At 40.0% G+C, this 24,867-nt stretch overlaps 1 protein-coding gene across 1 annotated transcript in view; it reads left to right on the top strand.

Annotated features, from left to right (window-relative positions):
• LOC149225944 (metal transporter Nramp3-like) overlaps window positions 1-17,863 on the top strand; it is a 308,455-nt gene extending 290,592 nt beyond the window's left edge. The window contains exons 12-13 of the mRNA XM_089377345.1: window positions 17,054-17,149; window positions 17,257-17,863. Coding sequence (XP_089233471.1) covers window positions 17,054-17,149; window positions 17,257-17,619 — 459 coding nt within the window. The 3' untranslated portion in view covers window positions 17,620-17,863. The remainder of the gene's footprint in view (window positions 1-17,053; window positions 17,150-17,256) is intronic.
• Window positions 17,864-24,867: the final 7,004 nt, after the last annotated feature.

Below are 24,867 nucleotides of genomic sequence, written 5' to 3'. Positions count from 1 at the left end.
GAGAAGAAAAAGTCTCTTGATCTCTAATTGCATGCATGCTCCCAAATGGACCAGTGCTAAGCATATAGTTGCTCAACTGTCTTCGTACCATGGCAGCCTCCTCCTCATCAGGGACTAATTTACTCAATGCAATCATATATTTTTTGTAAACCTCTTGATCTTGGTGTGGTTTTCTCTTGCTTCCCCCCACACCCCCCCTAGGTGTTGGTGTTGAAAGCCATGATGGATGATAGTATTTAGGTGTCAAAACATATGCTAATGCATGCAATGGAACATTTAGCATTTCCCATTGGTTTTCCACCTCTGCACGAATATAATTGTACAAGGTGATATCTCTAGGCTCAGCAATGTCTTTAATCTACCCCAACATGTTATCCATTTTCTCATACACCTCCCCAATTATTGGTCGATTTGAATCTCCAAACTTGATCATGTAATAAATTGGTTTGGTGAATTGCAAAACATATTTAACCTGTGACCAAAAGTACATGTCAAGAATAGTGTCCTTGGTTGCATTAGCACCATCTCTATCAGTGTTAATTTCATCCCATGTTTCAGCACACACCATATTAGTTAAAGCTTGTCTCACCTTCACTAGCCACCTAAAGGTGAGGTAATAACTGGCAAATCTTGTCTTTGCAAGTTTAAGCAACTGCAACTTGGATTAAGTGCCATAGAAGTAGTTTACCCTTGTATACCCTGTGATGAATTTAATGAGTTGCTTCCCTCTCTTGTAAAGCTCATTAATCCACCCACATTCTTTATTCTTCACGATATCATACATCAAAAGGTTCAATGTGTGAACCAGGCACCCAGACCAAAAAATGTGTGGATGAGTACGCTCAATAATTTTTCTTGCTGCCTTACAATTTGCTGCATTATCTATGATCACTTGAACCACATTATTCGAACCAACATCTTTGATTGATTGCAATAGGAGATCTGCAATGTTTTGTGAAGATGCAATGATGGAGGAAGAGTCATGACATGTAATAAATACTGCACCACTAGCAGAAACACCAAGAACATTTATCAAATGTTGGTTTCTAATATTTGTCCACCCATCTGATACAATGGATACCCCACAATCTACCCACTCATTTGTAAAATGTGTCAAAGCTCTTTGAACCTTTGCTTTTTCTCTTTCTAATAACAATGTTCTAGCTTTCTCATAGTTGGGGGACTTGTATCGTTTTGGGGCTTCATTGATGGCCTTTACCATTTCATGCCAATAGGGAGAGTGAAGCACATTGAATGGTATGCCGCAAGCACAAAGAAAGTGGACTATCTTTCCATCCACATCATCCCTCCTAGCAACATTAAGGAAATCCCCTATTGTTCTTTTACCTACAGAGCTTCCAGAAGTACCATGAGGAGATGAGCTACCAAATCTAGAGGTTGCACTTGATTCATAATGAGTTTTTTGTTTCTTTTTCTTTTTTTTTTTGCAACCTCCTCTATTTGGATGTATATTCTTCTTTGTTCAGATGAAATGTTTGGGCAAATTTGTATCCCCACAGCACCCTGTTTATCATCACTGTCCATCAACCCACAAAGATGCCTCCTCACACGGGTATATGAACCACTAAATGGTTTTCCTCCATGACAACCATGAGGGCACAAAAATTTGTAGCTTCCACCACCCTTTCCCCCTTCAAGTTTGGTCACATAATTCCACAAGGGTGTTAATGCAGCTTTCCCCTCTAGTGTTTCAGTTTCCCCTTCAGGTTCAACTTCATCCCTTTCCTCTTCAAACCCTTCCTCCTCATCATACATTAGATCACTCATATTGGGACCATTGTCCTCTTGTGCTTCTTCCCTTCTATTCCTACTTCCTTTTGCCATCATTAAAACCAAAAGTGGAATGATACATAGAAGCCAAAAGAACACCATCTTGGAATATGGTTATAGGTGGTGGACAACCTGCAAGTAAATGAGCAAGTAGAAACAATGGGAAAGAGTAGGAGAGGGAGGAGAAAAATACAAAAAAAAGGTCAAAAAAATAAGGGAGTTTGGGGTTTGCACTTACCTCTTTAGCTCTTGTAGATGAAGTCTTCCAAGCTCCTCCTCCTTCTCCTAGCTCCTCCTCCTTCACTCCTCCAAGCTCTTCTCTCTTCTCCTCTCTTCTCTTCTCCAACTCTCATAAACTCAAAGTGAGAAAATGAGAGATGAATGGGGGCTTTAATCCCTTCAATCCTCACCCTAACCCAAGGTGGACCCACCCCCAACAAGTCAACATACAAAAAAATAAAAATAAAAATAAAAAAATAGTGTTTTTTTTGCCGCACGGCGGAAATGGAGGAAGCGCGTACGGAATCGTACGCGATCCATATACTTCATCCTCCGAAGCATGGGGCTTTGTATGGCCAAAGCACTATATGAAACGCGCTTCGGGCACACGCTTCTGGAATTTCCAGGAAGCGTGTTTATCAGTCCGAAACGCATTTCGGTTTTTTTGAAGCGCGTTTTGGACGGTGCTTCCCCCACGCATCTGTATTGATCGCGTTTCGGGGTTTAGATCCGGGGGAGGACGTTTCCTGCAACACTGATTTAGTTTCCATAGTTTTTATTTGTGTAGGCTGCAATGTATGTATTTCAATAGTTGTTGTAGATAACTTGTTCAAGTAATTTAATAAGTTGGAGAAATATCATCAGTTTGTTGCAGTAGGAATTTGGTAACCGATTTTTCACATGGTATTAGAGCACAGATCGTGAGCAGAAGAGCTAAGAAGCAGAAAGGAAAAGGAGTTCGAAATTAAAGGGTATTAATCAAACTGTGGGTGAAACTTCTAGAAGAAGACAAGGATCAAGCCAAAATGATCTAAGCCATTGGTTAGAATCTAATTTGGGCCGTTGGTTCTCAACTGGAGGATTATAAGCAGAGGCTTGAGGGTCATTTGGAAAGGACATCGAGTAAGAGATCAGAGATCGAATTTATGAAGAGAGCGGCACAACAATTGCCAGATAGAGATTCGAAGTGATTTTTTGTAGTGAGAGAGGTGCAGGGATAGTAGACTGGAGGAAGTTTTCCTGATCCGGGGAGTGCATAGCAGAGAGACAACTCACTCCACAGAGAGGCTCACACAGTGCAGAGAGGCAGCGTAGAGCTTTAGAGGGAGATCAGTATTTGTTGAGGAGAAGTCGTGTTTCATAGGTAGGAGCCGGAGTGGGAGCCCGGAGAGCTAGAAGATCGATTTCCAAGAGTAGCAACTGATCAACAGTAGGAGAGAGAGACGTTGGTCCCAATAGGGTGACGCAAAACTATGTAGGCTAATGCAGAGCAAGCCTAGAGGCAACAAGGGGCAGCTCATCTCGAGCTAAGGTCATTATCAGATCACCAATGGAAGTGAGAATTTTCTCACTAGACGTTTGTCAGTTATTTTCTCTGCATGGATTGCTAGTTCTGAAGCATCCATAGATTTGTACTCAGATTACTAATGCTTAATAATACAAACCTCAACTGTTGTGTAGATGTGTGTGATATTTATTTCTCTCATGTGTTGTATTTAGTTCCAGTAGTTTTTATTTGTGTAGGCTGCAGTGTATGTATTTCAATATTTGTCGTAGAAAACTACAAGTAACTTGTTCAAGTAATTTAACAAGTAGGAGGAATATCATTAGTTTGTTGCAGTAGGAATTGGTTAACCGATTTTTCACATGGTATCAGAGCACAGATCGTGAGCAGAAGAGCTCAAAAGTAGAAAGGAAGAGGAGTTCAAAATTATTGCAGAGGCAGTAATTCGAAACCCCTGAAGCAGCCCACTTTGTAGGCCAAGGAGATTGAAGTTTTGAGGAGAATTCGATTTCTCTGAGTGAATCGACAAAGGAATTCGATCTCCAGATTGAAGCTTTCCAGAGGCAGAAGTGAGCAGCGTACTTTCCTTGTAGAGCATAGCTTCAGCTGGGACGCAGATATTTTGCAGCGATTGCTGACAGAATAGCGTTAGTGGGGGAGAAGAAGACACACATGAGGGAATTCTTCCTCAAAGGGCTTCCAGCCAAGAAGTCTAAGTTCTCATTAGCTGAGCAGTAGTAGGGAGTGCGTAGGCAAGCCTAGCAGCAACGTAAAGGAGAGAGGAGGCAATTCGACATTTCACTGGCAGAGATGGCAACTCATGGGTTGCGAGATCAGGATTGCTTAAAGGGTGCATCCAACTACGTGATCTGGAAGGCAAGGATCTCATGCCTTCTGGATGAGCACGATCTCAAAACCTATGTCGACAGTGTGGCAGTTGTACCCATGGATCCAGATCCACTCAAGAGGTACAAGGGTGAGATGGAAAAGGCCACGCGATTGATCCTCGACAGAGTGAGAGATCACGTAGTGTGTCACATTGTCGGCAAGGATACTGCCTGGTAGATGTGGGAAGCATTGGCCACGTTATATGAAGGATCTTCCAAGCAGCAAAAGATGTACTTGGAGCAAAAGATGAGATCCATGCAAATGTTGAAGGGGGAACGCATTGATTCGTTCCCTATAAAGCTTCAGGAGATCCAAGACTCGTTGGCAGTTGTGGGGTCAACACCTCAGCCTACCAAGATGGTGAGGTTGGCCCTGAAATTAGTCTCAGAAGAATGGCAAGTGTTTGTCCAGAGTATCCTAGGCAGAGAGAGATTATCAGATTGGGAAGGAATGTGGGCCGCTCTTCAACAGGAAGAGATGAGGAGAGACTTAGTCAAGTGAAAACTTGATAGTAGCAGCAACAGCAGTGTGATGAAGCCAAAGGAGGAGGAAGAGAATGCAGCCCTCTCATCTAAGGGGCAGTAGGAGCAACAAAAGAAGAAGAAGGATGTTTCAAAGATCAAGTGCTTTTGGCGTGGTGAACTTGGTCACTATGCTACAAAATGTACCCTGAAGAAGAAGGACAACGACAAAAAGCATGATCCAAAGGCTGCATCCGCAAAGATCGAGGAGGAAGAGTTTGCCAAGGTTGCCCAAATACCTCCAGGGGAGAGGTGGCGTGATCTAGAATTGTAGTTCGAAAGAAATGAAGTTGGGTAGGATCCTTGAGGAGTCCACCTCTTGGATCAATACCTTGCTACAGGAGCCCAAATCAGTAGTAGCAGGATGGACCAGTGTCGGTGCAGAGGAGTGTCGAAGTGACATATGTAGTGGCTAGGAGTGCTAGCGACTGAGAAAAGTTGGCAGCAATGCAGTTGGCACAGTGCAGAGTCAACGGTTGCGCAAAGACTAGTAACAGTCAAAACTCCAGCAAGAGATGCATCATATTGAACACATGTTCAGTAATTTTGGATGCTTTTCCGTTGTTGATGCAGTAGCAACAACGGTTGGAGAAGGTTGCAGTGCAGATGCTATATTGGCAATGGCAATGCCAACAATAGCATAGATGCAGAAATTATGAGGGTTGCAGTACAGATGTAGTGTTGGCAGTGCCAGGGTCAGTAGCAGCACAGATGCAGCATTTGCGCAGTGGTTGGTGGGCAGTGATGTCAGACATCAGTAGCACAAAGGGAGGTGTTACAGAGAAGGGTGATGCTTCATCAAGTTGCATTACTAGATCACATTCCTCGCTAAGAGGGAGTGTTGATTTATGGTAGCATCAGATGTGCTCTAAGCCTCAAAATTTGTAGGGAGGCTTGGACAGATGTATTCCACAATAGCCAAAAATCGTTTTAAAAATTTCCACCAAGAGACAGTTTTATTAAAATAATTAATTTTTTTAATGGGGGTTTAAGTCTAAACTTAGGAAATTAAAATAATTAAAGGGTATTAATCAAACTGTGGGTGAAACTTCTAGAAGAAGACGAGGATCAAACCAAAATGATTTGAGCCATTGATTAGAATCTAATCTGGGTCATTGGTTCTCAACTGGAGGATTATAAGAGGAGGCTTGAGGGGCATTTGGAAAGGACATTGAATAAGAGATCAGAGATCGAATTTCTAAAGAGAGCAACGCAGCAGTTGCCAGAGAGAGATTCGAAGTGATTTCTTGCAGTGAGAGAGGGGCAGGGATAGTAGACTAGAGGAAGTTTTCCTGATCCGAGGAATGCATAGCAGAGATACTGCGCACTCCACAAAGAGGTTGACGTGGTGCAGAGAGGCAATGCAGAGCTTCAGAGGGAGATCTGTATTTGCTGAGGAGAAGTCAAGTTTCAGAGGCAAGAGCTGGATTGGGAGCCCAAAGAGCCAGAAGATCGATTTCCCAGAGCAACAACTGATCAGCAGCAGGAGAAAGAGACGTTGGTCCCAATAGCTGACACAGAGGCAGCAAGGGGCAGCTCATCTCGAGCTAAGGTCAGTGTCGGATCACCGGTGGAAGTGAGAATTTTTTGACTAGATGTTTGTCAGTTATTTTCTCTGCATGGATTGCTAGTTCTGAATCATCCATAGATTTGTACTCAGATTACCACTGCTTAATAATACGAGCTCTCAACTGTTGCACTGGTTTTCCCAGACTGGGTGTTTCCCGGGATGTTTGTCCAAAAATAACTGTGTAGATGTGTGTGATGTTTATTTCTCTCCTGTGCTGTATTTAGTTTCCACAGTTTTTATTTGTGTAGGCTGCAGTGTACGTATTTCAATATTTGTCGTAGAAAACTGCAAGTAACTTGTTTAACAAGTAGGAGAAATATCATTAGTTTGTTGCAGTAGGAATCGGGTAACCGATTTTTCACATGGTATTAGAGCATAGATCTTGAGCGGAACAACTCAGAAGCAGAAAGGAAGAGGAGTTCGAAATTACTATAGAGGCAACAATTCACAACCCCTGAGGCAGCGTAGTTCATGGGCTTAGGAGATCGAAGTTTTGAGGAGAATTCGATTTCTCTTAATGAGTTGACAGAGAAATTCGATCTCCAGATCAAAGCTTTCTAGAAGCATAAGTGAGTAGTGTACTTTTCTTTGTAGAGCAGATCCTTAGCTGGGACGTAGATATTTTGCAGCAGTTGCTAGAAAAATAGCGTCAGTGGAGGAGAAGAAGACACACTTGAGGGAATTCTTGCTCAAAAGACTTCTAGCCAAGAAGTCTGAATTCTCATTTGCTGAGCAACAGCAAATCTACTAACTCTAGCAGGGAGTGCATAGGCCAGCCCAGCAGCAACACAGAGGAGAGAGGTGACAATTCGACATTTCACTGGCAGAGATGGCAGTTCATGGGTTGTGAGATCAGGATCGCTTGGAGGGTGCGTCCAACTACGTGATCTGGAAGGCAAGGATCTCATGCCTTCTCGATGAGCACGATCTCAAAACCTATGTCCACATTGTGGTAGTCGTACCCGCGGATCCAGATCCACTCAAGAAGTACAAGAGTGCGATGGCAAAGGCCAAGCAATTGATCCTCGATAGAGTGAGAGATCACATAGTGTGTCACATTGCCAGCAAGGATACTGCCCAGCAAATGTGGGAACTATTGGCCATGTTATACAAAGGATCTTCCAAGCAGCGGAAGATGTACTTGGAGCAGAAGATGAGATCCACGCAGATGCAGAAGGGGGAACGCATTGATCCGTTCCTTACGAAGCTTTAGGAGATCCAAGACTCATTAGCAGTTGTGGGGTCAACACCTCAGCCTACCGAGATGGTGAGGCTGGCCCTGAACTCAGTCTCAGAAGAATGGAAAGTGTTTGTCTAGAGTATCCTGGGCAGAGAGAGATTGTCGGATTGGGAAGGAATGTGGGCCGCTCTTCAACAAGAAGAGATGAGGAGAGACTTAGTCAAGTGCAAACTTTATAGTAGTAGCAACAACAGTGGAGCGAAGCCAAAGGAGGACGAAGAGAATGAAGCCCTCTCATCAGGGGCAGCAGAAGCAGTGAAAGAAGAAGAAAGATGTTTCAAAGATCAAGTGCTTCTGGTGTGGTGAACTTGGTATGCTACATAGTGTCCCCTCAAGGAGAAGGACAAGGACGAGAAGCATGATCCGAAGGCTGCATCTGCAAAGATTGAGGAGGAAGAGTTTGCCATGGTTGCCCAGATACCTCCAGGGGAGAGGTAGGGTGATCTAGAACTGTAGTTTGAAAGAACTGTTATTGGGCAAGATCCTTTAGGAGTCCACCTCTTGGATCAATACCTTGCTACATGAGCCTAGATCAGTAGTAGCAAGATGTACCAGTGTCAGTTGGTGCAGAGAAGTGTCAGAGTGATAGTTGCAGTGGCTAAGAGCGCCAGAGACTAAGCAGCACAGAGAGAGTTGGCAGCAGTGCAGTTGGCACAATGCATAGTTAGCAATTGCGCAAATGCTTCAGAGGGTCAACGCAGAGACTAGTAGCGGTCAGAACTCCAGCAACAGATGCATCATACTGAACACATGTTCAGTAATTTTGGATGCTTTTCTGTTGTTGATGCAGTAGCAGCAGCAGTTGGAGAAGGTTGCAACGGAGATGCAATATTGGCAGTGGCAGTGCCAGCAATAGCACAAACGCAGAAATTATGAGGGTTGAAGTACAGATGCAGTGTTGGCAGTGGCAGGGTCAGCAACAGTACAGATGCAGCATTTGTGCAGTGGTTGGGGGGCAGCGATGTCAAACATCAGCAGCACAGAGGGAGGTGTTACAGACAAGGATGATGCTTAAGCAGGTTGCATTAATATAGCACATTCCTCGCTAAGAGGGATTGTTGAGTTTTGGTAGCATCGAATGTGCTATAAGCCTCAAAGTTTGCGGGAGGCTTGGACACATGTATTCCACAATACCCAGAAATTGTTTTGGAAAATTCCACCCGGAGACAGTTTTATTAAAATAATTAATTATTTTTAATGGGTGCCTAAGTCTAAACTTAGGAAATTAAAATAATTAAAGGGTATTAATCAAACTATGTGTGAAACTTCTAGAAGACAAGGATTAAGACAAAATGATTTGAGCATTGATTAGAATCTAATCTGGGTCGTTGGTTCTCAACTGAAGGATTATAAGAGGAGGTTTGAGGGGCATTTGGAAAGGGCATTGAGTAAGAGATCAAAGATCGAATTTTTGAAGAGCGCAGCGCAACAGTTGCCAGAGAGAGATTCGAAGTGATTTCTTGAAGTGAGAGAGGGACAGGGATAGTAGACCGAAGGAAGTTTTCCTGATCCGGGGAGTGCATAGCAAAGAGACAGCGTACTCCACAGATGTTGAAGAATCAAGGGCAATTAGGTGAGAGAGATTCTTCAGGACTAGATAACAATTTGTGAAGTCTTTTTACAAATTGTCTTTGTTAGATTAATCTTCTTCTTCTCTTATTAATGCATGTGTGTGTACTTCATCAAACTGTTATCAAAACATAAAACAAGAACACAAGATATTGGCTCTCTGTTAGGGCCAAAATCTCTCTTGTCTTGTGAGGAAAACCCTTTGGTAAGTTTTTTCTTATTGAAGCTTCTTTCTTGATATTTGCCAAACCCTAGACCCTTGACTAGAATGTCCTCCAAGAACAAGTCAAGTCTTTCCTCTTTTCTACACTATGTTCCCGGGTACATGGACTTCCTCCTTCTGGCACTTTGCTCCCCAGCACTTCGTCCTATTTCTTCACTGCTTTGTCTAGAGATAGACCTCGGCTATGTTAGCTTCTTGTTGATATATTCTTCTTTCTTCCTTCAAGATGTTCTTCACTTAAGGAAACACTCTTCTCTTGATCCAACGAAACTCTTCTTGAAGTCTAGGTGTATGACTGCACAACTGCCCTAGTTTTCCCACGTGTGGTACATACCCTAGAGAACTGGGGTTCCTTTCCTTCGCTAGAGAGATAGGCTGCTTCACTTTACTTTGGAGGCCTTGTAGGCCTAATTTCAAGCCCAAGCAACACTAGTTCATGGACTATTTGTCCCTATTGTCATACCCGCAAACTTGACCACCTTTTCTTCGCACGTGTGACTGTTTCTAGCCCTAGAAACAATCCTCTTCACTTCGGTTTTTCTCCTCCTTCCTTCGCTGCACTAGGAGACCTCTTCTTCGTCCTTCGTTACCCTTTCTCTTGCCTCTTCTCTTCGCAGATTTCAGAGCTACTTGGTTGATGTTGTAATGGAGTGGACAACCTCTATATATAAAGGATTGTCCCTCCTTTTAGGCAAACTTGAAGATTGTTTGCAGGTTGACTTGTTATGCTTATTTCGGATGGCTTCTTTGGTGGTGTCCCATGCTTGGAGGAGACTCTTTGATGGTTCATTTGCTTTGGAGGAGACTTGACTTTGCTTGGAGGAGTATTCTTTGACTTCTATACAAACATATACATGGTGCAGCATGTCCTTAAGGTCTTCAACATTTTCTTTTGACTATTTGACTCACCTCTAGCACTTTAACCTGTGCTAGACCTATTTCAGTGAGCAAGAAACTCATTGACATATATTATAAAAATAATATTTCTTTTCTTGAATAAATACAAATATCAAAAGTACATTTATGAAGACCAAACCTAGTTACATTTCCTTCAACACTCCCTCTTAACTAGGGAGGTATTTATATAACATTACAAGGTGTTTGGCTATTATCAATCTTGAAGAATTCACATAAGAGAAACCGGATTAGAAATCCATCTGTTATAGCATCATAGTAACCAACATTGTTTCCATAGCAAGGCCTTGACTGACAACTCTATATTTCAATAGATCAGAGCACAATGTTTCCGAGACCAATGACTTATAGACACTTTAGTCATTGTCTCTCAAGGTACATACCCACCTGGGTGTTCACTGAGTATGAGCTTCTAGGACTATTCTTGTTTTGGGTTCCCAACCCTCAAAGAATATCGGTCTTCTTGCTTACTCTTGTCTTGGATGCCCTACACATCCTCAAAGAGTATGAAATGCCAGATGATTACCCAATCCTCCCATTCTTTCTTCCCAAGTGAAGACAAGAATGTTGTGTCTATCACTTCCTCTCAATTGAGGAAGACATGCCCAAGTATCCTCTAACAAGGTACTTGTCCAAGTTCCTTTGTAATTGGGAACATGTTATAACTCCCTCTTAGTTAGGGACTTGTCCATTCATTAGCAACTTCTTCTTCGTGGGTCCTTCAGCTGCTTGATCTTCTTCTTTCTTTTGATGTCATAAAGTCTTGGTTCGAACTTCCTTTTGGTAGGGCGCCATCCATCGATCACTTTCATCCTTGGTTTGTCATGTCATTGCTTCCTTTGTGGACATTGGTCTTCTTGTCATATATCAGGTTCTCTTGTCATCTGGCTACTCCTTTTGTCATCTTGTCCATGCTTCGGAATACTCTTCTCATGGATGCTTCATTGAGCTTGCTTGTTCCCATGCTTTGATCTAGTAGCTCTTCATGACTTCATCCTGATATTGCTTCAACATTGCTTTGCTTTCACTAGATGGCTTCTTCATCACGACATCTTTGTAGAGTAGAATCAGTTTCCTGTAGCTTTCATATCTCCAAGTCCTTCATAGGTGTCAAGGGTCCTTCCCTCCTTTGTCAGAGTTGTCTTGCCTTCTTTCGAGAGATATGTTCAATGGTTCTTTGTCAGATAGTGATTCTTTGTGATCATGGTGTTCTTCGTATGCTTGATCTCTTTCTTCATTTGCTTCTTCTTGGATAAATTGATCAACCACCTTATGCTCCTTGTGAGAGCACTTCTTCATTTCTTGCTTCATGGACTAGTCAACATTTCTTCTTGCTTCTTAGTCAACAATCTTCTATTCCTTATGTGAGCATATCCTTTTGTTGACCTTCATTGCATTGTAGTACATGCCTTCAAGCATGGTGAAAGAGATTCTTTCATACTTGCTCATGTCATAGAACTATTCCCATGACTTCAACAATACACATATGATAACATGACATAACTTTGATGCATACATACCTCATCTTGATTCTTTGATCATCTTAGCTTCATTTGATTGTTCGTGGTGTGGCCCTTCTTGCTTCATCTTAGCTTGCCTGCATATCATCCTTTTCTTGAATCCCATGAATGGGACTTCCAATGAGACATCTGCTTCTTCTTCATGAATCTTCTTTTGAAGATTCCATATGAGGATCTTGAAGACCCTTATTCTGCACATGTTTCTTTCTTTTGATGATGGAGGCCTTCTAAGATTCTTGCTCATGATCAATTTTCTTTTCATAGTGGATGAGGTCCTATACTAGGTATGTTCCTTCTATATGAATATCTTGAGCTATATCTACCATGCTTCTATATTCTAGAAGATATATTTTAACCATGCATCCTATTCTATTCCTACATGCTCCTATACTACTCAAAACTTCTAAAGAAGACTTAAGCAACGAGGTTGACTTAGTCATAGTAGAGATCCGGAGGATCTTCCTTCTTTTGCTTCTTGTCTTCTTCTTTTATTTCTTGAGTCATATGAGCTTCTTCCCTTTTTCTCTTGTTGTTGTTGTCCTTCTTAAGTTTAGGACAATTCTTTTTGTAGTGTCCATATTCTTGGCATCCAAAACATTGGATTTTGGACATGTCTTTGTTGTTTGTTCTTCGTGGACCAAATTTTCCCTTTCTCTTGGCCATGGTAGCAAATGCTTTCTCCTTTGATCCCACATCTTCTTTTGCTTTAAGTTTGGTTTCCTCTGTTTTGCATAGAGACCACATTTCACTGAGTGTGGTAGCTTCCTTCTTGGCATATATGCTTGATGTGAAGTTACCCCAGTCCTCAGGTAGAGCATTGAGTACTACGGTTGTCATTTCTTTGTCGGACATGACTTCCCCTAACTCTTGAATTTGATCCCTCATCTTAGATATTTTCATGAAGTAGGGAGCTATTCCTTCCTTTGATATCTTCATCTTGTACAATTCATTTCTTAGAGATATCACTTTTCCAGCAGTGGTTACTGAGAATAACTCTACTAGTTTATAATAGATTTCTTTTGATGTTTCAAATTTGGAGACATAAGGAATGAGAGAGTCTTTGATAGATTCTATTAGAATCCTTTGAGCTCTTGTCTCGTCCTTATTATACTTTGCTAAGGCTTGGGTTTGTTCCTTAGCAAGGATAGTGATATTCCCTTTGACATGTTCCAGAAGTTTATTCTCCTTGAGAAGTAAATCAGTCCTCTTCTTCCATGCAAGAAAGTTATTGGTACCTACCAATTTGTTGCTCTCCTTGCAAAACGACATTGATGTATATTTAGAAGGGGGAATATACTTAACTTGATAGATTTTTAGATGTAGTGGATTTGCTTTCTCCTTGAAGACTTGATGGCTTGCCTTTCAAGTTGCCTTCTTCAAGTGGACTTGCTTGATGATGAGATTTTCTTGATGACTTGTAGATGACGTAGGTCCCTCTTTGATCTGCTCTTCTTTGTGGGTGCCTTTATGTAAGGCTCTTCTTCTTGCTTTGTAGTCTTCCTTGATGAATGATAGATGGTAGACCTTCTAGTCCTTGAAGTGATTGAGACTTCTTGGCTTAATGCTTCAACTTTGTATATGTCCTTCCTTGATGAGTCACCTTACAAGTTTTCTTGAGATGCCCTTTTCTTGATGTGTCACCTTAGCTCTGATACCATGTTGAAGAATCAAGGGCAATTAGGTGAGAGTGATTCTTCGGGACTAGATAACAATTTGTGAAGTCTTTTTACAATCTGTCTTTGTTAGCTTAATCTTCTTCTTCTCTTATTAATGCATGTGTGTGTACTTCATCAAACTGTTATCAAAACATAAAACAAGAACACAAGATATTGGCTTTCTGCTAGGGCCAAAACCTCTCTTCTCTTGAGAAGAAAACCCTTCAGTAAGTTTTTTTTTATTGAAGCTTCTTTCTTGATCAATGCCAAACCCTAAACCCTTAACTAGAATGTCCTCCAAGCCCAAGTCAAGTCTTTCCTCTTTTCTGCACTATGTTCCCCGGCACATGGACTTCCTCCTTCCGGCACTTTGCTCCCCAACACTTCGTCCTTTTTCTTCACTGCTTTGTCTAGAGATAGACCTCGGCTATGTTAGCTTCTTGATGATATATTCTTCTTCCTTCCTTCGAGATGTTCTTCACTTAAGGAGACACCCTTCTCTTGATCCAACAAAACTCTTCTTGAAGTCTAGGTGTATGACTGTATAGCCGCCCTAGTTTTCCCACGTGTGGTATGTACCCTAGAGAATTAGGGTTCCTTTCCTTCGCTAGAGAGATAGGCTTCTTCGCTTTACTTGGGAGGCCTTGTAGGCCTAGTTTCAAGCCCAAACAACACTGGTTCATGGACTGTTTGTCCCTCTTGTCATACCCATAGACTTGACCACCTTTTCTTCGCACGTGTGACTGTTTCTAGCCCTAGGAATAGTCCTCCTCACTTCAGTTTTTCTCCTCCTTCCTTCGCTACACTAGGAGACCTCTTCTTTGTCCTTCGTTACCCTTTCTTTTGCCTCTTCTCTTCGCAAATTTCAGAGCTACTTGGTTGACGTTGTAATGGAGTGGACAACCTCTATATATAGAGGATTGTCCCTCCTTTTAGGCCGACTAGAAGGCTGACTTATTATTTCAGATGGCTTCTTTGGTGGTGTCACATGTTTGGAGGAGACTCTTTGATGATGCCTTTTCTTTGGAGGAGACTTGACTTTGCTTGGAGGAGTATTCTTTGACTTCTATACAAACATATACATGGTGAAACATGTCCTTAGACTTTAACATTTTCTTTTGACTATTTGACTCACCTATAGCACTTTAACTTGTGCTAGACCTATTTCAATGAGCAAGAAACTCATTGACATATATTATAAAAATAATATTTCTTATCTTGAATAAATACAAATATCAAAAGTACATTTATGAAGACCGAATCTAGTTATATTTCCTTCAACAACAAAGAGGTTGACGCAGTGCAGAGAGGTAGCGCAGAGCTTCAAAGGGAGATTTGTATTTGCTGAGGAGAAGTCGAGTTTCAAAGGCAGGAGCCGGAGTGGGAGCCCGGAGAGCCACAAGATCAATTTCCCAAAACAACAACTAATCAACAACAGAAGAGAGAGACGTTGGTCCCAGCAAGCTGACGTTGAACTGCGTAGGTTGACGTAGAGGCAACAAGGGGCATCTCATCTTGAGCTAAGGTCAATGTCGGATCACCGATGGAAGTGAGAATTTTCTCACTAGACGTTTGTCAGTTATTTTCTCTGCATGGATTGCTAGTTTTGAAGCATCCATTGATTTGTAGTCAGATTACGACTGCTTAATAATACAAACCCTCAACTGTTGCACTGGTTTTCCCACACTAGGTTTTTCCAGGGACATTTGTCCAAAAATACCTATGCAGATGTGTGTGATGTTTATTTCTCTCCTGTGTTGTATTTAGTTTCTGCAGTTTTTATTTGTGTAGGCTGCAGTGTATGTATTTCAATATTTGCCGCAGAAAACTGCAAGTAACTCGTTCAAGTAATTTAACAAGTAGGATGTTGGCTACACATGTGCTTGCTTGCTCTAACTGCAGAATTTCTATGGCGCATGGTGGTGTGGGCTACAAAGTCCATAGTAGTATGGCATGCATGTATTGTAGCCTGACCTGTTGCAACTTGCTCGGTGGCTGAGTTATGGCATGCAAGCATGAGAACCCGGAGGTGAGTGTGCTTGTTGGTGTGGTGTTGTGCGTGGATGAGTGTGGTGTTGTCGAATGGTATAGTGTAACTTTAGTTTAGGTTTTTTTATTATGTAGTTTAAGTTTGATTTTGTGTTGATTATATTTTTTATTTTAGTTTTATTTTAAATTGCTTTTTGTTTTTTTAATTTTTGTTTTATAATTCTTTTATAAAAAATAAATAAATTTTAAGGGTTAGGAGACAAAATTGAGGGGGACACTTCCCCCCTCAAAAAGGGGATGCAAAAGGGGATGCCTAAATGTCTCCCTTTTGAGGGGGGGTGCCCAAAAGCACCCTTTTTGGGAAACACATCCCCCACACTGGAGAAACATTTCCACATGCATCTCCCCAAATTTCCCCAAAAGGGGGATGTGAGGAAATATTTCCATAGGCAGTCCCCTGTCCCGGGTACATGAGAAGCGTGGGGACTGTGCACCCCACCCTAGGGGACATGTCCCCGTGGAACACTGAGAATAACTAATTTAAACTTGGGAAATGTGTCTTGCAATGACATGAATATGTGATTATATAATAAGGCCCACCATGTAGGCCTGACTTCATAACGATTAGTTCAAGTTTTAGTTTTTATGTCTAATGTTGACCTATCTATCCTCAAAAATCCTTCCATCCATTTTATAATTAGTTATCATCATAGTTGTCAACAGATAGATTGATGCACATTATGAAAGAGCAAATTATTCCACTTTGACATTATTACATATGGTTAAAAATTAAATTTTATTTTTAGTTTTTTTTTTCTATGTAAAACCTCATGGGATCCTCCACTCTTCCCCAGAATATCCAGATGGAGAGAAGTTAAACCACCAGCCACAAGAGCAGCTCATAATCCAACAGGACTCAGCTGGACTTGAACTTCGGCGAGACTAGATTTCAATACTGCACCACAAACTCTGCCTTGAAACATTCTGTCTGAACTAATTGAGCTAACCCACTGGGCTTTTCCTCTTTTAGTTATTTATATACATGGAGGAATTATTTATTTACAATCCCTAGTTTGTATAGATTGAAAAGCAATTTTCCAATTTTACTCAACAATGCATTACCTTATTCCAGCCAGAGGGTGAATATACAGTCAGGAAAGTGTTCCTATGTTTTCCTATAATTTAAGTGATACTATTCTAATTTGTACTAATTCTCAAGGAAATGCATAAACCAAAAAGACTGCACACTTCAGTATGATTCCTTTTGAAACAAGAGAACCTTCTGCCTCATTAAAAAGACAAAACGGAAAGGCCCCAACTGCACGAAATTTTACTCTCCAATAACATTTTGGTAAATGGGTTTCTCCGTTGTGATGCATTTTTCTGTAAGAGTGATATTACTGAACGGGACAACTGGTCTCTATGTTTTGTAAATGCTGCTCACAAATTGTTCTATTTCTCTTCATCTCTCTATTTGATTTATACGCAGTTATCATTTCGACACTTTGCATTACTTAGTGCAAAGCCTTTGGGCTACTTTAGCTTTCTTTTATTGCACTATAGGTACGTCTACACTCTACAGTGAACATACATGGGCACTCCCTGTTGATACACTACAATATGCTAGTTATCATTTGTGGATATTAATTTGATATCTTTCTTTTGCAGATGATACTGTCCTTTGAGTTGCCATTTGCACTTGTTCCATTACTCAAGTTTACTAGCAGTAAGACAAAGATGGGTCCACATGCAAACTCACTTCCTGTATGTCAACAAACCTATTTTATTTTCACTTTTCCTGTATGCCTCAAATTAAAGTCATATATATTCATATGCCTGTTATCTAAAATCCAATATCTGTTTGTTTGCAGATTGCAATAATTACTTGGGTTTTGGGATCTCTTATTATGGTTATCAACATCTATTTTCTTGCCACTAGTTTTGTGAACTTTCTGATACACAACCACCTTCCAAAGGCAGGAGTTGCATTCATAGGAATTCTAGGATTTTCAGGCATGCTAGCTTATTTTGGTGGGGTTCTATATTTGGCTTTACGGAAAGATAAGCAAGTAACATACTTGTTGCCTTTGGAGGAGTCAATTGAAATCGAGGCAAGTCACACACAGGAATACAACAACAATGCAGAACTCCAGGGACGTTTTGCTGCGCTTCCACGTGAAGACATAGTAAGCTTGCAGCTTCCACGAAATAGAGACCCAGCAGATTTTGACTAAGAAGCTAAATCCCTCTGAAAGTTCAGCCTTGTTGAAAGAGTTGTTTTAAACAAGAAAGGCAGATTGAGGCTTTCTTGAATTTGTATACTTCCAATCTTAGTACCCACATATGGGGAATTTTTTTATACAAACTTGAATTCCATCGAATCTCAAGCAATGGCAAGTTTAATTGCCCATGCAGAATTTTTATAAATTTCAAATCAGTTTTTAGTTAAACTAAAAATTATAAAAATAAAACGATACACATATATGGGGTAAAATTAGAGGCCGCAAGGTGCATGCGTGCATGTATGTATAAAGTCTTCACATTTGATTTGACATATTTTTAGGTCAAATTTGAAGTAAAAAAATATTTATATTTGGAAGTTACAACAGAATTTGCACTCATACAATATTTGAATTTTAATGTCCCCAAAGTAGAACATGAACAGAATGAGGGACTTAGCTTCCAATCATCTGAGATAGATGACCAAGGTGGACAAAGTTTACACCTCTCTTACAGACACCGAGACACCTTAGTGTTACAGTTTACCTGTTGCTCAGAAGTTGTTCTCCTTCGGCAGAAAGTGCACCCAACAGATCCATTCAGCCTTGATTACTGTGCAAACAGCAGTAATGATGGTGGAGTTATGATTGGTGCAGCAGTGATGGGCAGATCCATTTCCAGTGCTAGGTTCCTGTGCAGCAGTGATTATTGGCTGTGGAAGGTGCACTAGTAGATGTGTGCAGCAAAATGAAGATTGCCATATGTGAAGAGGGCACATTGAGTGAAGGTGCAGCACTAGTCATCTTGAGAAGCACATAGGAATTACATAGACAATAATGGATATGCTATAGGCATGCATGTACCAGTGTTTTAAAAATCAGTCAACTCAGACTCAGCTCAGTTGACCAAATTGACTGTCAAAGGTCCTAGTGTGACCTACAAACCAGTCCCATTCAACCAAGCCCATTACTAAACCAAGTTGATACCGGTTAGGTACCCTACAAGCCATGGCACATAGTTGGAGGAAAATGTAATGACTCATTTGGATTTTTAAGCGAAAAGGTATTAGTACATAAGATATATGCATATATATATATATATATATATATATTGCATGTCTTACACTAGTATACTTATTAAATAAGAAAGATAAAAAGTTTGAGTACCTAAAATAATTAAAAAATGAGATAATACCTAAAATTTGACACTTAAAATATGCATAACGAATATTTCATAAATATAAGATTAATGAATAAAATTAATATTCTCCACCATTATTTATTAATAATTCTCCACCATAATATTAAAGTTATAAATTATAATATATATATATATATATATATATATATATATATATATATATATTATTTTAGTTAAATATTATAATTTAAAGTTTATAAGGTTAATAATAAACATTACAAAACCTATGAATAAAAATATGCCTATAAATTAAAATTAAAGATAAAAAAAATCAAACATATTGATATCTAAGATTATATCCTATTTGTTCACCTTCCAACACGTAACATGATGACTCCCAAATCTGATTTGTTAAGAACAGTGGAAGCCTAGAAAACATGATGACTGCCAAATCTGATTTGTTAAGAACGGTGGAAGCCTAGAAAATACTTACTATTTATGCAAGTACGTGGAAAACTGGAGGGGAAACTGAAACTCTGAATGGAAGATTGAAATTCGAATCTAGAGGAGTGGAATTCAGAACTGGAGAATTGAGCGGTTATTCTTGAAGTTTGAAGTTTTTGGGCATGGGACCAAATTAGTTCAAAATGTTCCAAGTGTTGTGTTTTGGAACTGAAAGTGTTTTGGAACTGGGTACACAGATTGTGTCCAATTTGAGTGATTTGGCAACTAGAACAAAATAGGAGCGAGGACAACCCGGAATCTGGGATCGACGTCAAATTCAGAAGAAAACGGGTATTTATAGTGAATTAATAAGTTTTGTTCTTAATTTCATGCAATGTTCGAAATAAATTTCTAAGTTTTTGAATTCTGAACTCTTACATCTGATATCAGAGGGAGGTTAATAACTATCGGACCTGCGAAAAGATGTTAAATTTTGTATTTTTATAGGTTGCACCCATGTATTTGTAGTAGTGTCCAGCAAACAAAACTTCACCATAGGCTTACACCATGTCTGTTTGCCCGAATCAAAGACATGAACATCATTTGTTTCGCAATTGTCCTTGCCATAGCCACCAAAAACATAGAGAAAGCAGCCATTCTTGACCGAGTTGCAAGTTTGGTATGTATTACAATTTACAAATAGGCTCAGGTTAGGCCTCTTCAACTGTTGTTTGTCAACTAGTTACAATGTTTGGTTCGAAATTCCAACAAACAAAACCTGTAGCCCACTGAATATAAGCATTTCCTATTAAATGAGTCTAAACAACACTCTACAGTTCCGCTGAATTTAAGTTTCAAACTCGGCACTCAAATCTGTTGTCACTGTATCATTACAGAGGGATATCATTGGAGGTTAGCCTGCCCATTTGGATTATGCAAGCGGCAATCATATATAGACATACCCATCCAGAGCATAACCTGAACAACAGTTGGAAAAGTTTTCTCTTATTTTTACCATGAGGAATAAGTGCATGTATATCAACTTATATGGCTCTTTCAACCTATATTTATATGTCAACAAGGGACGTTGTTGTGGAGGCTAAAATGCTTATCCCAACATTGATTGATGTTCCTTATGGTTTCAGTGATTCACAAATCAACAAAAGAGAGAAAGAAGAATGGTTGTAGGTGAATGGCCATTTGTATTGTTGGTATGTGTGGAAGCATGTATTTATAAATGACTTTTAGATTGCCATTGGGTTACAACTTGCCACTGCTCACAGCTTAATGCAACCAGAACCCAACGGTTCACTGGTTAGCAGTTTGGAGGAAACAGAGCACAGGCTCAAATGTCATGTTCAATGTCCACAAAAGGTTGGTACAGAGAAACGGAATGCTACAACTATTCGATCAATGCTTCCAGCCAGCATGATGCCATGAGTACTTGCTAGGTGGATAAAGCTGCAGTATTTGAGAACAGATTACTTTAAAATCATATAACATGTGCAAAACCTAAGTTATGTTGCGATTTAAACCTAGCCGTCTAAACTCAGCTGATAGAGCGCGTGGCTTTCTATCCAACTTTCATGAAAGGAGACTTACACCTATTAAGGTTGTCACCAAAAGCCAAGGCTCACTGCCACCAAAAGCCTTCTTCATCGTATGTTGGCATCAATTGGTGATCGTTGTCACCGTTTAGTCGAGAAGGACCCAACGGCAGTATCAAACATTGGATGAGGTTAAATATGAGCCCTCAGATCCATCGAGGGCCAGCTTGGCACTAACGTCTACGCATGTCCCAAAACCAACAACATCTCCATTGTCTGATCTGTAGCTTCCAATCATTGATCGATGGGGTGTGGTAAATGGGGTCAAGGTTCATATGGTGCGATGGTAGGAATGGTGGGCCTGCGTATTTTCCTATATTAAAATATATACGTGTTGAAAGGTATAAACTCCATGGGATATTATTGGGCCCGCATTGTTTAAATATGAAATGGAATGATATTTTAAGGTCCGTGAGACTAAAAATAGTCTATGAGACCATTAGTTCCCTGTTTTTCGCTCTTTGCAATTCAGTCCTTTTCGGATTCAAATTGATGATGAGCTGACCCAACCTTCCAACGATCTCCTCGCTAAAAAGACAATGCCAAGAAAATGATGCTAACATGTTCTCATAACTTTCTCAGATGTCTTTGAATGCATCACATTCCAAAATGAAATGTTTTTCCGATTTCACAGCCCCATGAAATGCTAACTCCAATGAACTCTTATTGTTGTAAATCACACGTAGGGTTGAATTCCTCAATGTAATATTTCTTCTTTCTACCCAACTCTTTTCCCCATACCTTTTTACGAAACATATCCATAACAAAATCCTTTAGCTCCTTGTTATTTGTGGGACAGGCATTGAGGTAGATATCCAATTTTTGCATCCATGTGTAGTTTTGTTTCATCCATGTTTTCTTTCTTTCAGTGATGCCTTCATTGAAGATAACATTAGGCCATCTACCTACTCTGATTTGTTGAATTCTTTTTAGGTATCTTATGAGCCGCACCATAGCAATTGCTTCAATGGAAGTTGCTCCTGTTTCACTCAACATTATCTCATAAGGTACTGAACTTTTTATTTTGAACATGCTCATGATCAAGCGTTTTTGGATTTTTTCAATTTGTTTCCATTTTGAGATGGGAGTGCTGCTAGCTGACAATTCACACCCATATAGCATCACTGGACAAACTAGGAGTCCAAAAAACACTTTAATCATTTTCCAATCCCATAACTCTGCCTCTCTGCATCTGTTTTGAAGAGCATATAATGCTTTCCACCCTCCTAAAATTCTCTTCTTTCTGCAGTCCTCCCAATTGAGTTTGTTGTTGAAATCAATCCCAAGGTACTTGTACTCCTTTACTTCTTCAAGAATGTTGTCTTCAAAGAAGAAAGTATGCTAGCTATGCTTCCTTTTATTAGAAAAAAACATTATTTTGGTCTTGCTAGTATTGACTTGCATCCCCACTGCTCTACAAAAATGCTCAAGGGCATATAAGTGCATTTGCAATCCATGGGCCGCTTTAGAAATCAATACAATATCGTAAGCATATAAAAGAAGCTTTATCACAAACTCCCCCAGCCGAACACCATCTCCACCTTGCAAATTTAGCCATTCTTCCAATTTATCAATATATAGACCAAAAAGAGTGGGGGATAAAGGGCAACCTTGCTTGACTCCAATGTCACTTCTAAAGCTTTCTGAAATACCTGCGGAGGTTCTAATTTTGACTTTCACTTCTTCATAAAGTCTATGGACAGCAGCTCTATAATGCACAGGAATTTCAAGTTCTTCCATTCTATGCCACAACTTATCCCTAGGGACTGTGTCAAATGCTTTTTTGAAGTTAACAAAGCAGCAAAATACTTCTTCTTTGTCCTCCCAAACCTTTTCAATATTGTGTCTCAACGTGATGCCATGATCCACTGTAGAATGTTTCGGCCTAAAACCCGTTTGTCCTCTTGCCCTCTTTTCTTTTACTTCTGCCCACTTGTTAATTCTGCCTTTTACCATGCTCCGAAAAGCTTTGCAAACAAATGATTGATCATAATTGTTCTGTAGCTGGATGGATTATTAATGTCTCCACTTTTAAAAAGGGGTAATCTCTTGGGAATCCTTGCTAAATGAGGTTGTTGAATATTTTCATGATGTGCGGTGCAAGAGCGTTCATTCCCTATTTTAGATACTCTGCTTGAAGTTCAACCAAGTCCTTTGCCTTTCCTGTTTTCAGCTTCTTAATTCCATTCTCCACCTCCTCTAATGTGAAGAGCTTTGAATTTGTGTTGATCCTGTGGGGGACTCCGCCTCAGATTCTTTCTCATAGAGTTTCCTTGCATAATCAAACCATTGATTGGCTGTAATATTATTTTCAATTTGCTTCTTCCTTGGTTGCAGTTCCTGCCAGAAAAGCCTTGGATTATTCTTGCTTAAAATATTAACTCTTCTCTCCTTGTTTGCATGAACTCATCTTTTTTCCTTGCCATTTTGCATTTCTCATCAAACCAAGCATTTACAGGAAAGCAATTTGATTTTGATTTCTTATTTTTTGCTCTTTTGCACTTCTCAAGTGCACTTGGGATTATATTTGTTAACTCATGGCTATTGAAGCGTTTGAAACCAGTTTTCTTTTTCTGAATTAATCTCTCTAACATTGTCTTGAAGATAGTACCATTTTCTTGTGTTAGAATAATTTTGCCCCTTGATAGTGATTGTCGAGAGCATTGGGTTTTCCTCTTATGTTGTCTTTCTTCTAACCATGATAACCTTATAAAAATTGGGTTATGGTCTGATTTTAAGTCCCAAATATGCTCTCCAATACTAACTTCATCTATCTTTTCTATTAAGCTTTGTGAACACATCACATAGTCAACGACACTTGCCCCATTGTATGTGTTGCAAGTGAAGTTCGCAGACCTTTTCTATCTATCTAGACCATTGCAAATAATTAAGTTGGAAGCCCCACACAGTGTAAACAACTCATCTCCAAAATGATTGCTAACTTTGTCATCTTCTGAACACCTCACCCATTGGGGATTCTCCTCTTCAGTGAGCCAAATAGGATTGTTATCCTCTTTGCAACAAAGGATGCTAACTTGATTATTTGTTGTTCTAGCATTGAAATCTCCCATTAAAAGAACTTCTTCCTACTGAGAGTACACAACAATATCTTGTTTTAACGCTGCATATGGATCCTTGCTGTCAAGCCCCTTATTTTTGTAAGTTTTTGAGACTTTAAGGGCAAAATAGCATGCTGCAATTTTTATGTTATTCTCATTCTCTGATATTTTCAACCATAAATATTGTTTGTTTGCATCTTCTTTAATTAACTGAATGTGATGGCCTTCTTTTTCTTTCACTAAAACTAGTATTACCCCATACCCTTTGCCATTTATGCTACCTTGTTCCAAATTGCCAACTTCAAATAACCGTCAAACACAGGAGTTTTGCAACCATCATGCTTATGAGTTTCCGTGAGACAAATTATATCTCTACCTTCCGCAATAGGCCCTAACACAGGTTCCCTCCTCGAAGGGTAACCTCTACAATTCCAACAAACTAAACTTTGGTAGACCTAGGTAGGATTTGACCGCTACGCAGTTTGGCACATAAGACTCAAATTTGAGTCTTCACCCCTTTTTGTCCATGTTGCTCTTGTCGTTTTCGTCTCTATTATTGAATTCTCTATTTTTTCTTTGCTGTCAGCTTGCTGTCCTGATTTGTCTGGAGGCCCAAACACTGGAATAACGGCTTTCCCATTGTACAACCATGCCCTTTTCCCTTCATTTCTTGTTGTTCTAATTTTCTCCACTTCATCTCTTCTCTCCTCTTGTTGTTTTTTGGTTACTTCTTCATCGAGGAAGAAGTATGAGCCTTTCAAAAGTTTCTTTTTGCCCAAAAGCTGTCATTTTTCTTGTATGCTTGCCATGGTGACTTTTATGGGTCGAGGCCTCTCTTCACATATCCTCCCAACCCTTCTTGCTTGGAAAATTTGCCCTTTCCAATGTAGTTTCTCTTTCAGAAAGTCTCTTGTCAAATTGAGAGTACTTTCATTCTTCCCATAATCTCTTCTTCCCCTGATAATGAAGTTTTTTTTTCTGTCCTGTCTTTCTTTTTGTTCTATTTCCTATG

This window comes from Pinus tabuliformis, chromosome J (genome assembly GCF_031772625.1).
Source record: "Pinus tabuliformis cultivar Carrire ecotype Pingquan chromosome J, CPIR1, whole genome shotgun sequence".
Lineage (NCBI taxonomy): Eukaryota > Viridiplantae > Streptophyta > Pinopsida > Pinales > Pinaceae > Pinus > Pinus tabuliformis.
This window is presented reverse-complemented; position numbering and strand designations above follow the sequence as displayed.